The following is a 16428-nucleotide window of genomic DNA, read 5'->3' on the forward strand; positions in this document are numbered from 1 at the left end:
GGGACCAAGGCATCTGAAATAATGACACAACTTTTAAAAAAATGACATTGGGGAATACTAACGTTATATGTTGAAGGATCAAGACATTAATGCAACATCAGAGAAGCCAACTTCACCACTAGATGTCACTAAATCCTACACACTGGCCCTTTAAAATAGATTGTATTTTCAGCTTTCTCAACACTGCAGTCTTGAATCTAGTAGAATTCTTAAAATAATGTTAATATCAGGGTTGGACATCACACTTTGCAACTTTTGAAAATTGCACCTTTGGAGACTTCCACAAAGTTTTTATGTACACTTTGTTGACTATATAAGATCCAGATTTTTTGAGTTTAGTCTGTCGTACTGATGATTCTACTGGGAGAGCATAATCATCCAAGCAGTAGAAGTACTCCAACTGTGCGTGACATTCAACATGAGCCAGGCCTGCACAATGCATGCCAGTTAGATTTGTGTCAGACTTGATCCAAAGACAGTTCAGAAAAAAGACTGCACAGAGTAATTTTCTATATCTATGTCACACTGAGAAAAAACACATATCACATAGCATCATAGAAAGAGAATACATACACGATTTCTTCAACCATAGCTCTCTAACATCATTTGTAAACTAGAGGTAGCCTACAGATGCATCTAACAAGGCTATTGGAAACCCTCCCACTTGGCTGCAGCTTTTTGTCACTGCACCCTGTTGCAGCCTGATCTTGTCCTCTTTGCAGGCGAGATGCAGTTCAAATAAATAAAACAGCTCCTCCCACTTCGCAACACCAAAGAACGATGAAAAAGTTGTCGTGTTGAATGCGACACTGCGCTGTTCCGGAAGATGACATCGCAAGAAGGTGTGTTTCCGGAAGACGTGGCTGTTGCTGCAGTGGCAGCTGTCATCCAAATTATTCTTAGAGGAGTACTGAAATAGCAACTCTTGTCTATTGTCGTTTTGTCCTCACCCGTTAATTCGGCATCAAAATGATTTCGCTAACGGACTCGCAAAGTAAGACCCTTTGAGCATCTCTGCAGGTTTCTGCTCTCTCTAACAAACCGGCTCCAACTGCAGCAGTTGGCTAACTAGCAATTAGCATTTAGTGCTAGCACAGGAAACTGTGGCCCAAATAGCTAACATCTAACTTTATCTTTACTACAGTTGTGTAGCTCCTGACAAGCACTTGACTTGAAAGTAATATAAGTTCATGTTGTAACTCCGTGTCTCAAAAGCTGTAATTTGCTTCAAATAGAGTGAACAACGGAGCTCCGGTAGACGCTCCAGTGAAATGACTATTTTCAGTTTTACTGTGGTTCCTATGAGAGCTATTGACGTATTTGTGTAACTAATTATGTATTGATGGGGCACTTATAAAGGTGCTGCAGACTGAAAAGACCGAGCCCACTATGTTAAGTTGGAATGTATTCATTAACAAGTATGGCATGCAGGACAAAACTACTGTCCTGTATATGTCAAATATTAATCCAGATGAAAAATAGGATGTGGCCTAACCCTAACCCGCGAAACACCTGTCAAAATGGTTATACATTACATCATCACCTGTCTTCTTCCAAAGCACCTCTCTCTGTCTTGATGTCACAACAATGCAGATCTCACTTTGATTTCAATGTGCGCTTCAGAGTGAAACAGTGCCGTTCATGCAAGAACATTTAAGGAAATAAATAAATTGTAGCCAATCAAATTTCAGCTCAGGTTATCAATTTTTATCATAAGCGCTAAGTGTGAAACTCAGATGGAATAATATAAGATTTCTTTGTGTGTGTGTGTGTGTGTGTTTGTGTGTGTGTGCGCGCGCGCTGCAGAGATTGGAATGGGATTAACAGGCTTCGGCGTGTTTTTCCTCTTCTTCGGGATGATCCTGTTCTTTGACAAAGCACTTCTGGCTATTGGAAATGTGAGTGTTTCTGTTTCATTGAACTGATGAAGCATTGCAAAGCTGTTTTATTTGTTTCTTGCATAGATGGATTTTTTATCACATATATAGCATGTGTGATATATGTGTCGCACTGTGCAGCCTCTACTTTGTTGCAGTCTGATTGGATGCTGTACACAGGGTGCAGCAGAAAAAGGGCCTAAAACCAAAACACTCTTCAGCCAAGATATAGAAAAAGGTATCTATGATCATGTAGTTTCAAAGAACCAATAATCTCTAATGTTGGACCACACCCCCTGTTGTTTTGTTTTTTTGTTTTTTTTTGTTTTTTTTTATTATAGATCCTGTTTGTTGCTGGACTCGCCTTTGTCATCGGGCTGGAGAGGACCTTCCGCTTCTTCTTCCAGAAGCACAAAATGAAGGCCACCAGTTTCTTCCTAGGAGGTGTGTTTGTGGTGCTGATTGGTTGGCCCATCATCGGAGTTGTGCTGGAAATCTATGGCTTTTTCCTCTTGTTCAGGTAAGATGGCAGACTGGCTGTTCTGGTGCACCTGATGGTCCTATGAAACAGTAAAATGTGAGATACTCTCATCTTGTTTCTACATTAAAAACAAGATATAATGTTGTGAGAGACTTGATTTAAGAGATCTGACTGAAGCTGCATCCCAGTTTAAGGTCTCTGTACTCAAAAGTCAACAGACCTACATCAGAGCCATCATAACAGGTCAACAAGGCTTGTCCCAGTTTCACGTGCAGACAAACTTATTGCACCACCTCAAGCAGAAGCACCTGGTTGAGGAGATGTATTTTGTCATATTATCAAGATTATCATTATTGCAGAAATACCCTGAAATATTAATATTTATTTTAGGTCCATATTGCCAACAGCAACTGGGGACAGCTAGCCAGTGTTGGGCTGTACTGGTGCGATACTACTTTAACTACATTTCTCAGCTGCGTGGTGGTAGCATCACTGTTTTCTGAATCAAAGTAGTACAGCAGTGCTGACACAAGCTACATTTTCCCAAGCATTTCTGAAGCTCAAACACAGCAGAGCTTTCTGCTGCAGTCAGAAATGAAACTGCTAAGCATTAGTAATGACACCACCACCATACATGGATGTGTATGTGTAGCTGACAGAAGCATTTCCATATGACGGTGACATCACATACCAACGACTGGGCTCTTGGGTGAGGAAGGAGAGGAATTGATCCCGAAGGAGTCAGGATTTTTAACCTTTTTCTATTCTTGTTTGAAATAAGTTATTAAATTTTGAGTTAACAGTTCAAGTCTAAATTCAGCATATTCATGCAAGCAGCTGCATCTTAACTTGCCACGTCTCTCTGGGGGTCGCTTCAACTAATATCGAGTACCTGGTTGCTTACTTCACTACAATTTCCGAATAGCTTGTCCAACACTGCTGTGCTATCATTGCTTGCAGCTCTGCCAGCAGACTGCTGCTAGCATGACGTAAGAATTGAAGTCATGTTCGACATGCAGTTTGACTTGTATGTATGGCCTATTAGAAGAGACGATCCAGAGCACATGGTTAACAACAAAGAAGGCATTTTATATAATGAGACCATTTAATGTTGACAACTAATCATTTGTGATTGTACTTGTTTACAGTTTATTATTTTGTCAGTGTTAATTGTCTTTCTCTATTCTATGCACTTATCTGTCGGCTAACTTCTCTCTATCTGTGTTTCCCCTCCCTCGCTCTCACTTTCACTCTCATCACATCAAGGGGTTTCTTCCCGGTCGTAGTAGGCTTTATCAGAAGAATACCTGTCCTTGGCTCAATCCTTAACCTGCCCTTCATCAGTGCAGTAAGTATTACCCAGCGCTGCAGCAACCCTGCAGCTCTGCTTTGTGTACATGCAGCATGGCTCTTTTTCTTGTTTATTAATGACCCTGTTCAAACACCACAACCACAACAGATTAACCAAACTGCCAGGATCAAATGACAGTTTACTTCCTGCACATCACAGCCGGTTTAATAAAACTATGCTTTCAGTTTGCCTGGTTTAGCAATTCACGTGGAGACTGCCTGGAAACATAGATGAGCTGAATTACTCAAAATCAGAGTGTGCATGGCAAGAACATTGTGGAATTTCAACAACGAAAAGGCAGTTTCAGAAATAAATGGATGTCAGGGTCATGTGGGCTCCAGTCTTTACAATGTGTGAGGTCTCCAGTGGGGACTGTTACTGTCAAAGCTAGAAATACAAGTTAGCAGGCACATAGATACTTAAGTGGCTAACGAACATGATCCTACCATGCTGTTGTTAGGGAAGTTTTATTTTGAGGTGAATGTCTCTCTGTCTTTGTGTTTTTATTTAAGCCTTCGTAAGGCTCTGAGGACAATCAGCAGTCGTGGTCAGTCACTGCCGATTTTCCCTTGCATGCTAACATATTTAATACGCTTAACAATATTCAGAAAAACAAGTATCTCATGATAGAAGGGAAAGTACATTGTATATATTTTGTTTAGGGAGCTGTTTTTTTATCTTAATCTTAAATTGTTTATTTGGCTTTAAAGGCACACACTACTGGTAAATATGGTGATTTGTGAATTAGTCAGTCTTGATAATGCTGATGTCATAATAATATCTTTTCATCTATAAAATAATACACTATTCCATAAAGTGTACTTTCAACATCTTTTCTGAACTTTTTTCTCTGAGAATTTATACATGGAAAATTGCACAGCAAAATTCCCCTGTGTCTATAGATTGTTCTAGGTGTAGGTATTGGATTACACAGTGACTACTTGCAGGGCTGGTCAGTGATCTACTGTAGCTAGCAAGCCAACTGCTAACATGCTAGTTCGTCGGTAAAATACTGGTGATAAACTGTCACAATAGCTTATCAAGCTAATGCTCGCTAACTGCCAGTTAGTGAGCAAGATAACTTGATACAGAGGCTAACCAGGCAAAAAGCTAAAAAACTTTATTCAAGAGACATATTAGTACCAGTCCTGCAGTACGTAAATATACAATAAAATAATATGACAGCTGCCTCTGTTATGGGAGGATCTTAAGAGACCGCTACAACCTACATGTATGCGTATCTATCACAACAAAAGACTTATTTCTATTCACTCAGACCTTCAGAATATAAGGCTGAAAAAATATAATGAAGAGGACACAGTTCAGTGACTGGCAAACATCAACAACAAATTGACTAAATGGTAAATGGTCTGTATTTATGTAGTGCTTTTCTATTCTACCAACCACTTGAAGTGCTTTACAACACATGCCACATTCACACATGTTTACAATCTGGGGTACGCACAGTATCCTGCCCAAGAACACTTCAGCATGCACACTGGAGAAGACAGGGATCAAACCACCAACCTTCTGATAAGTGGACAACCTGGTCTGCCTCCTGAGCCCCAGACGCTACATGTGATCGTCAGTAATCAGTTCCCTCTGAAGTATATACAATGTGACATTTTTCAAAATGAAAACCCCATAAAACAGTATCGTCAAAAACAAACCCAATGGCTGTGAGTTTGAGGAACAGTAGTCCCAACAAAGTTGAAGTCCACTAGAAAGCCCTGTGCATCTGCCAGTGAATCCATTGGTCACTGCTTTTCCATTCAAATGAACTGAATCTTTCAAATGTAACCAGGTCCTTAATTTGCAGGCACAGTCATTAAAGGCCTTGTTTATTGTTCCATTAGATATTAATTTAATAACAGAAATCTGCACTGGCACAATGATTTTCAACTTATGCAAAAATGTACCATTTTTCAATGAAGTCCTTTCTTAATCATTTCTAAATATTAATTAGAAAACAACCAAAAATGAGAGGAAGTAATTCAGTTTGTCCTGTTCACCTGTGGTGTGTCGCCTTAAGTCTCGCATGCTTTCCAGTTTGAAATGCTTCAGCATAGTGGGCAAATGGTGCAGTCCAGGCATCGGTTTAATTCACACTAACACTTAGCATCTCATTGACAGCTGGCAGGTCTGTGGCAGTCATGTTTTATGAATGAAAGAAGCTAAAAAAAATGAAACAAATGACGCTTAACACATTTTTTTCGTTTCTTTCAGTATGTGGACAAAGTGGGCGAGAGCAACACCATGGTATAACAGTGACTTTTTCTACCCAGAGAAGGCTGTTCGAGCACAGCGGGTTTTATAAGCCACACAATGTCCTATCGGGCTGATTTTAAGGCTATACTTTCAGATTCCTTTCCCCTCCAGCAGGCAAAGACTGCTTTCTGACTGTAATTTCACTGGTCAGCGCTACCAGTCAAAGGTTCATCAGAGCGTTGCACCACCAGTCTTTTACAGGGTGGAGCTACTAAGGTCACTACAATAAATATTTCACATTCTATTAGTCCCCTCACCATTGAGTGCATCTGGCATGAAAATGGAGGATGGAAGACTCCCTCAATGCCCCATCAACTGTGTTTACGTGACTTTCTTCCTCTGTGGAACAAACAGACAAAACTACCGACCCACCACAAGGATGAGAAGCGGACCGACAGCTTGCCATATTGTCGCATTTCTGTGCCTGTGCTTTAACTTTATTTGGACAAAAACTTTTAAGTCCATAATTTTGTCCCTTTGCAGTTATTCTGTGACACTTTGTTTCTTTTTGTCTTGCAGCTATTTGAATACCAAGTGTGGCTATTGTAAATTTTCCTTTTGTTACATGTAATTTCTGTTTATGGTTGGCTAATGAGTACTTAAGTATAAATTATTTTCAAAAAAGATCAGTGCTTCACTTCATGTAAAGTGAGGTGCTATGGGATCATACGAGTATTTGTTAGTATTCTTATTACTACTACTATAAAAGTTGGGTCACACCAGAAAGTTTCAACACCTAATTCACAATGACACATGGATGGTGAAGTTCATCCAGGTGGTGCTGAAGGCTTAGCTAGCCAGCGAACTACTGTATCTGGCTCGTGGCTGAGACACCAGCCAGCCAGGAACATGCTGGTGCTAATCAATCACTAAAGCTCACCAAGCTAGCTTGTTTTCTAACTGTCAGTAGCAAGCTAGGCAGCTCAGTTATTAACAAGAAAATACTGTGGGTTCACAGTAGAAACATATTTCCACCATTGTCTCCTGTCTCATTAACTGCCAACACACCGTGTCTGTTTTACGGCAGACTATGATAGCTGTCTCTGATTTGGACTGTCTGCCTCTCAGTTCCCTCAAAGTTCAGCAGTGTTAGGATGGTTTTCTGCCATGTAAACTTTGACCAAAGTTGAACTGGTGTGTCCAGGCCTGCCTTTCTGTTTTCCAAAACATATCATTGGTTTTTGGACTTCCTATCTTCCAAGCAGCTATTTGCTGCCGACAGCTAGTCTGCCACAACATTTTGTCATTTTTATTGGCAACATTAGCTTATTTCACGGTAAGTAGCACCTTATGTGAGGACATTTCCTACAAAAGCACTTAAACATAATAGCAATGTTTTCAAAATCTAATGTTGATTGGATCAATCAAATGGATTATATCAGCAGTGTGCTCTACCTCTCTGCAAGCTGATTTTCATAGCTTACTGAAATGAACTGCAGCCATTTGCTGCCTGGAAGGAAGAAACCTAATCTAAAAATGTATAGTATGCTTTGGAAAATGGTCACTGATATAAAGTGTACACCATTTGATTTTAAAGCATACTTCAGGTTTATTTCAACTTGCGTCCTCAAGCCAAAACTACAACACTAAGACCCAAGTTGTTATAAACTTATCCTATAATGGACTCGAGCACGTAAAACATTGGTAAGGTCCTTCATACGGCAGATAATCCCCACTCAAATTCAGAAAAGTCATTTCAGTGGTTTAGAGCAGTCAATGAAGTTTTTGTGTAATCAAACGCTTTTCAAACTAGGGAGCTTACACTTAGTAACCCTATCAAACTGTAAAATGTCAAGCATCTTTACTATCAAAATAATCATGAATTTTTCAGACCTAGTGCTGGGGTGCCCAAATGTTTTACCTTTGAGGGATAAAACTGAAACTCAGTCTTGGGCCATGGGACAAAATCAAACACCTATTGTATTGCAAAATGGCACTAGCATCCCAAATTCCCTTAATTGCCTGACTTTCTGTGCAAAGTATCACTCTATGGATCCTATATTATAGAAGCATTTTAACCACAGAAATTAAAACAAACAGGGATTAAGACTTAAATTCATGAAAAAGATATTATTTTCAGTAGAAACATCTGATGGGCCAAACTGAACCTTATGGCTCTGCCCTGTTGGCCACATTTGGTCAGCCCTGACCCAGAGCCCAGAGAGTCCTTTCCTCATTTATTTTTTTTCATCCAGTGTCCTTTAAATGTTCAGGTTCTCCTCTTTTTTTTCTTTTATTGAGAGAGCGGGACAAGAGAAGTTTTCATCATTGCAGACACAGGAACTGAATAAATGAATTACTCCACTGTGGGTTTCTTCAGAGCATCCAAAAAGCTGAAGTTACCTTTTCAATGGCGATGTGTTCTTTTATGGCACTTTTGTAAATATACTACAGAAGTTAGCTTTGTATTCATGTTGTCTGTGGTCATTTATTCCTTTCTTTGACTCGTATACACTGTAACTGTAACATCCATTTACCCTATATGTATTTGCATAAATTCAATAGTTGGATTTTAGAGGGTCTGTGCAAACCTACAACAAAAAAGTAAAGAACAGATATACAGTAGGTGATGTGAGCCTGTGACTGGCCAGGTCAATCAGTCAAATAGCCCTTCCATCACTTTGGTGCCAGATATAGACAAAGTTTTGCTATGAATATCTATACTGCCCAGATGATCTAAATAGCTTTTGGTAATGCTGTGTCCCTTTTTTCTAGAATCTGTTGCTGTATTCACATCATATGGGATGGATGGTTGACATGTTTATGACAGGAGAGAATCATCATCTCAAGCCAGTATGATTGCAGAGTTGAGAGATCTTTAATTGACAATATAGATATGTCAATTATATTTAGGTTTAATTTCTTTGTTAGATTACATGAGCCATACTGTATGTGTTTTAAATCCCTCTCCACATTAACAGGGATATATTTCTGATAAGTAAGTTATTTTGATTTAGATTTCCATTTTTATATAGAAATATAATGATACCATGTGCAAAAAATTTGCTATATGTAGAATGTAAAATCCTCTTCAGATCATAAAACCCAGCAAAAGTCTCAGAAGTAATCCTGAGTAGATCCACTCCTGAAATACTCTCGCTGTCTTCTTACATGCTGTGCCCTGATATCTTATGTGAATCACCTAGTCACGGACAAATCAAGGAAATCTTCAGAAGACCTAATGTCAGACCTTACAAGGATGAAATTGTTGAAGTATGACGTGCATATATCTCTCCCAATGTCTTACATCAATTCAACAATAACAATCCTGACCAAAATCAGTTTCAAAATATGCCCTTACTTGTTTCATTACTTGGAAACTAAGTATACCAATGTATTGAACTGTATACATGTTGAGCATGAAAGTTTATTATCAACAGTTAAACCTTAAAATTTAAAATAAAAACCATTAAAATCTTAATGTCAATTCACTAGATTTTTCTGGAATTTTAAATCCAAACTTCAGTCTTCCTCTGTGGATGGATTTGGCTCGGTTGGAATTGAATGAGTTAAGAAGCAGGGGGATTTTGGACTGGTGACCTCAGTATTTCTACCAATCCTGCTGTCTCCTTGCCTCAGTGTTCAGTAGCCGCCCTGCAATTAATGATATTTCTGTAACTCCATTCATTTTTGTAAGTGTGGCCTTTTGATTCATAAAGTCCAGCTCTCCTCTCTCCGTGTTCTGCTCTAGTGAGCAAGGTGTAAACATATTAATATTCCCACCGAGGGGGAAATATTGCTGCTCATATCGACAGTGACACCCAGAGCCAATCCACATTTTACAATAACGGCCTGTAGCTGCAACATAACTAATGCGGAAAAAAACTACACCGGGGAGATGAAAGTGCTTAGGGCAGCTGTTTTCATCCAGAAAAATTTACAGTAGGTTATACTACGGCTCTCAATGAAAGAAGCAGAATTGATCGGCGACTACATTCATTCGCTCTCCAAACCGCCCCCGTTTCATCAAATTGGCGTGACCTATCGCTGCTGGCGTCATGAAGAGCGCGGAGCACAGAGGGTACCCCCCCACAGAGGGTATAAATACAGAGAGAAGGATCACCGCCAGAAATTAACCTGGACGCTTTTTCCCTCTCATCCTCTCGGCTGGACACCAGGCTCACGGGGTCTCTGACACCATGAAAGTAAGTGCAATGCAGGAAAAGTTTTGGTTTAACTTGTTGGAAAAATGAACCGATGGAGCGATTTTTCCTTTTTAGTTTCACATTTTCTAGAGATTGTATCCTGGCAGTTGTGTTTGGAGTCACGGAGTGGCCATCGAGGCGGAAAGTGTATGTTGAGGCCACTTGTTTCTGCACGGAGCGCTCGAAATGTTATTGCCTGCGCATTCATTCCCACTTTTTCTTTCATTCCTGCGCACGAGATAATTGTACATACTACGTTGAACGCATTGATAGGGTATGAACACGCATCAGCAGTTCGCCCTAATCCAAGTGCTCACCATGCGTTAAGACACACACAACTCATTCAACAACACTATACAATAAAAAAATTACTATTAGCTAAACTACTAGGAGTTTAGCCAACGGTGCTGTTGAATGAGTTGTGTGCGTCTTTACGCACGGCGTGTATACTTGAATCAAGACGTAGGGAACGAATCGTTTCTTGTGCACACGTGGCGGTGATATATACGTATGTTTTTTTCTATGGGCACACCTGGGTTCAGTAAATTTGCAACGTAAAACTGTTTCACTTCAAACTTTTCTCCTGGACTGCATTAAGGTAAATGAGATTTTGGAAAAACAAAACAAACAAACAAACAAACAAACACGAAATTACTTCCTGGAAATCGGCAATTTTTGACATTTTACGTATCATCTAATTGCCGATGAAAACCATTTTTTTCCACACAAGGTTCGTATCTACAGTTATTATTCCACTTTGCACTTAACTTGCAAAGTTGCTCCATGAAGTTAAGGCTCAGTAAAATGATTCCTAATGCGCGCATCCTGCCCACACACACACGTTAGATTGAGTGTTTTTCTGAGAAGAACGTTACTGTGCTGAAAATTGTCAATTAAAACGTTTTCTCACATTTATCTTAATCCCCCGCAGGGCTTGAGGACCATCACATTAACTTATGTACTCACCTTTTTGCTACTGGCGTCGTTTATCTCACAGACCTGCAGCGCACCGAAGGTAAAGATGCTTTATTTCCCTTTCTCAAACTAGTGACTAAACTATATTCACTCACTGAGGAAAATCGACTGACTGTTAGCCAACAGACGGGCAGGATTACTACAAAGAAACATAATGTAGGCAATGTCTTTGTTTCTTCATTAAAGGGCTCTTTCCAACGGAGAAACTGGACGCCGCAGGCTATGCTGTACCTCAAGGGAACTCGTATGTTTGCCTATTTACCCACTGATCCCATGACTGCATGGAGACCCAAAAGTGTCAAATATTTGATAAATGCATACAACATTATTGAAATAAGTTAGCTGTATTTCATAATGGGTGTCTTGGTCAAGTCTTTGTCCAGACAAGACACAGTTTATGATTGTGTGACTTTGTGATGAAAAATGTCAGTATGGCCATGGCCATTGTGGAATAACTCTTCTATTATGAAAAGACTTAACTTGGTTTGAAAAATGTATTTGGTTGTTTCACAGCATCATGGATAAATTACATATTGATTGCATATTTATACATATTATTTTCTACCTAATAATGTCATATCCATTTATTCAAGAACTGAAGAACAGTTTTGGTCTCCATGTTGCTCTTACTTTAAGGAAACAAACTGCATGACAAATTGCATCTATACAAACATAAGTCCTTTCATGCATTCACAAAAACACTGAATGCATGTTTTTCTTTTTCTTTTTTTCCCCAGAGGGGCGCAGGTTCATCTCAGAAGACCGAAAAGAAGGCGATGTCTATGACACATTACACTTAGGTACAACTAACATTACTAACAAAGTTGTTTTTTATGGGAATATTTCATAACAGAGTTTCCTAAAAGTTCCAGAAAACAGTATCCGTGCTGGAATCACCTTTGACTGGCGAACAGATAATGTGTGTTTGGTGTTTGTTCCCTCTCAGAGACCCGTAGTCAGAACACAGAGAAGCTGAGCGTGGATCAGGCAGCCACCGTCCTGCTCAACTTCCTGCAGCAAGCCAGAGAGGGAGGTGAGAGCAGCATCTGCATCAGCTGGCATATAGCAGCTAGGCCAGATATGCAGGTCAGGGCTGAAAAAAAGAGAAAAAAAATACTCCCTGAAATACTCTGAATATATATTTATATCAGTCTCGCAAATAGACCTTAATGATCCAAATGGTTATTGTGCTTTTCATAACAATTAAAAAAAAAAGGGGGGGGGGGGGTATTCTACTGCCTCACCTCTGATTGACATTCAGTTCTGAAATCAAATTATAGATAACTTGCAGAAGAGGCAGCAGTGCTTATTTCATTCCACAGTAGTTCATTCTCAACAGCTTCCACCATCGTACTCATCTGCTGCTCATAGAGCTAATTGCTGTAAGAACACAATCGAGGGTGGCCCAGACAAGCATGTCAGCATTTTTATCAACTCAGACCTTTTTTCTGGAGTATGACAGCTGGACAACAGAGGACACTGTTTCCAGAGATTTTAGTGAATAATCAAACTGAAATTAATTCCAGATAAAAAATGAAATAATGTAATGTGACAGCTTCTGAATACCTGCATGCTCATTGCAACATTATTTTCATGCCGGTTTAATGGTTAAAAATACAAAAAGAGAAAGCTTTAAGACACAATTTTAACAAGTGGAGGTAGTACAGGATTCCCACCCTCACCTAGACATCACATTTAAGGACTTTTCATTGTCTTTTATTGATGAAATTCAAGCTAACTTACATGGCCTTATTTTCAGAGCTCTCGGAATAGCCACTGAAACCATCTCCTAATTTCACTTTTAACTTGTTAGGATTTTCAAGGAATTCTTACAAAAAGATTGTGTGCCTTGCTCTGTCTGTGACTCAAGATTTTAATTCCATAATTTAATGTTCATTTTCTGTTTCTCTCATGTAGCTGATGAAAACCCAGATGAGGTGTATTTACAGGAGCTGCCGGTGTGGAAGAGAGAATATTTCTGGTAGTCTTTCATACATTTGTAAATCTGCCAGACGACATCATCTTTGTTTTTGAATATAAAGCATTCATTCCTGTGTGAGGGAAAGGAACAGCTGTTTTGTAAATATGAACTCTCTGACTATGTTTAAAATGTGATGTTTTAATAAAAGGGTTTGAATTCATAGCACAACCTGTCTGAGAATGTCTGAGTTTTTTAAACTTACTTGACAAAATGTTGAGGGTTTCTATGTATTCTTTATCAGTGTTGTAACAGGAAAACTATACACCTAAATACTCTAAAATATCTTTATGATGTAAGTTCAATTTTAATTCAATTCAATTTTATTTATATAGCGCCAAATCACAAACAAAGTGTCTCAGGACACTATACATTTAGAGCAGGTACAGACCAAGCTCTTTATCTACAGAGACCCAACAGTTCCCTCATGAGCAAGCACTTGGCGACAGTGGCGAGGAAGAACTTCCTTTTAGGAGGCAGAAACCTCGAGCAGAACCAGGCTTTGGGTGGGCGGTTATCTGCTTCGACCGGTTGGGTGAGAGAGAGAGAGATAGAGAGAGGTTCGGGGTTGGACAGAACAGTTTTGATAGCTGCAATAGATTTATAGGTATACGAAGTACATATGGCATGGTATATGCCTTTGTGATATATTTATGTATGTGATGTATTAACAAATTAATAGCAGATAGTATATGAACATAGTAAGGCACTAATGATGTAATAACAATGGTAGCATAGCTAATAACAATAAAGGTTGCAGTGGATGCAGGTGAACTCAGTAGTCCAGGCTCAGCCGCTCTCCCTTCGGACCTGCGAGACGAGAAAGCACAAAGACTCCGGGGAAGAAGCCAAGTCAGTAACGTGCCTTGATTGGACAGGAACGCATACAGATGGAGAGGGAGAGAAGAACAGAGGAGCTCTGTGTGTCATTGGAAGTCCTCCAGCAGCCTAATCTTATGGCAGCATAGCTAGGGCTGGTCCAAGGCAAGCCTGAGCCAGCCCTAAATGTAAGCTTTATCAAAGAGGAAAGTTTTGAGCCTGCTCTTAAATGGAGAGAGGGTGTCTGCCTCCCGGACAATAGCTGGAAGATGGAAAATTTGGCTATAGCACTATCCGATAGGCATCTGGTGTAGGAATTTGTGCCTAATGGTGAGTAGTCTGGTAATAGGAATTCAAAAGTAGTTAAATGACAAAAGCAGACAAAAGCAGATTCTGTGAAGTGTTCGACTTCGATGCCATACGTCAGAACAAGTTTGAGAGTGTGGTTAAAACAGTGAGTAGGCCCATGAACACTCTGACGGCAGCCAATTGAGTCTAATAATGGGATAAATGTACTAAGGCTATCATTATCAACGTTCACATGAACATTAAAGATGAACAATAATTATTTTATCTGTTTTAAGGATTAAGCCCAATAGAGAGTCTGAGAATTCAGATCTAAATTCTGAAGAAGGACCAGATGGGCGGAACACTATGACAAGTAAAACTGTCTGTGATGTTTTCCAGGTTCGGTTTGAAAGATTAAGAACAAGGCTTTCAAATGAGTTATAATTGAGTTTAGATCTAGGGTTGATCAATAAGCTAGAGTCAAAAATGGCTGCAACTCCACCTCCTCTGCCGCTGCCTCGAGGAACATGAGTATTAGTATGACTCGGAGGAGAAACTTCATTTAGGCTAAAATACTCATCATGAGACAGCCAGGGTTCAGTCTGACAAAATAAATCAATGCTATGATCTGATGTTAACTCATTTACTAATACAGCTTTAGAGGACAGATATCTGATATTAAGAGTCCACATTTAATTCTACTATCTTGTTGTACTGTTGCAGTGGTGGTGTTAATTTTTTTTTTCTTTTAATTTTTTAAGTTTTTACATATAACTCCTCTCCTGTTTATTTTAGATTTAGTTTGTTTGCGTGGTTGGGGGGCAGACACAGTCTCTGTGGAGTATTGGGTGGGTAACTGCTCTAATGGAAGTGCAGAAAAGCCTATACGACTGCAGTTCTGCCTCCTGGACTCAGCTCTGGATTGTCACGGGTTTGGTCAAATAATAAATTCGGCCAGATTTCTAGAGATGAGAGCTGCTTCGTCCAAGGTGGGATGGATGCCGTCTCTCCTAATCAGACCAGGTCTTCCCCAGAAAGTCTGCTAATTATCAATGAAACCCACACCGTTTGCTTGACACCACCTCGACAGCCAGCGATTGAATGATGACAGAGTCCAAAGAATTCTAAAAGACAATAACCACACCAGCAAAAGTCTTCAGCAATACAGAGATATCAGCTCCTGTACCGCCTTACTGTAGAGAAGCTTCTTTACTCAGGCTGTGAGACTCTTTAATTCATCCTCCATACTCCACCATAAATACTCTCTTTTTTGTTTTGTGTGTAGCATTTTGTTGGAAAACACTGTATTGTAGAATGAAAAATAAATGAACGCTCAACCTTTATCTCCCTCATTAGTGTATTCCTGGCAATCAGATGGTGATTATTGAGTACACACCCATCAGTAGCGCTGGTGGACTGGACACACACGTACAGTCTGCAGGTAGTCACGGCAAATTTCAGTTTCCAGACTCTCCTTAATTCTCATCATGGTCTTCCACAAACGTGTGATAGCGGATAGAACGGAAGGAGGCAGTGGGAGATGGGGCATTGAGTGGGGCCGGGCATAATGGAAACTTGATGTGTTTGGAGACAAAGGAGTCCCAGGTATTGGCAATTTCACTACTAAACATTTTATAAAATATGAGACCAATGCTCGTGTGGCTAAATGGGACCAAATCCTCCAGCCGGGTACCAACATGGAGGCTGTTTTAACTGCACGTTAATGAACATGGTTTTGGAATCATGTTGTTATTTTTTATAATGTTCAGCCATCACTGGAATTTTCAGTGGTCCATAAACTTTTAGCCATGCAGTGTATTTTGTTCCAAATCCATCTGAGAGTGTTTTGACTCACAAGATTCACAAGTTTCCAGACTCCACAAACTAAAGGTAAACAGTAACTGCAGGAAACCCATCCTTGGGGTGATAATGATACAGGCACACAGGGTTAGAACTAAAAATCATTTTTTATTTAACTGTTATCAAGGCAGAGCAGATTAGTAGCTGCTAGAATTATTGAATAGAACATATCATGTCACTGTCTGTCATATGCATAGCAATTGAAAACAAAATAATTCTGTATCCATGTATATTACAACAAGAATGGATCTTAAGGACACCACAATTAAACCTCCGACCAGGAATCTGGGTTTTGTGGTGGGCTTGGATCAGGAGTAGGATATAACTTTCAGGAATTTTGTCTCTGGGTACATGGTGACCTTATTAAGCAGGAATGTGATCTCCTT

The 16428-nt window shown here is 39.7% G+C and overlaps 2 protein-coding genes across 2 annotated transcripts; both read left to right on the forward strand.

Annotated features, from left to right (window-relative positions):
• Positions 1–852: 852 nt before the first annotated feature.
• golt1ba (golgi transport 1Ba) lies at positions 853–8385 on the forward strand. Its single transcript, XM_041963801.1, has 5 exons — positions 853–994; positions 1807–1898; positions 2219–2397; positions 3625–3706; positions 5936–8385. Exons 1-5 carry the CDS (start codon positions 970–972, stop codon positions 5972–5974), a joined length of 417 nt encoding a protein of 138 aa, XP_041819735.1. The 5' UTR covers positions 853–969; the 3' UTR covers positions 5975–8385.
• A 1731-nt stretch (positions 8386–10116) lies between these two features.
• Positions 10117–13107, forward strand: spx (spexin hormone). The gene is made up of 6 exons (XM_041964414.1): positions 10117–10122; positions 11054–11137; positions 11284–11341; positions 11835–11897; positions 12044–12130; positions 13015–13107. The coding sequence occupies exons 1-6, from the start codon at positions 10117–10119 to the stop codon at positions 13080–13082; spliced, it is 366 nt and encodes a 121-aa protein (XP_041820348.1). The 3' UTR covers positions 13083–13107.
• Positions 13108–16428: the final 3321 nt, after the last annotated feature.

The sequence above is a fragment of the Chelmon rostratus genome, chromosome 22 (assembly GCF_017976325.1).
Source record: "Chelmon rostratus isolate fCheRos1 chromosome 22, fCheRos1.pri, whole genome shotgun sequence".
In the NCBI taxonomy this organism is placed as follows: Eukaryota; Metazoa; Chordata; class Actinopteri; order Chaetodontiformes; family Chaetodontidae; genus Chelmon; species Chelmon rostratus.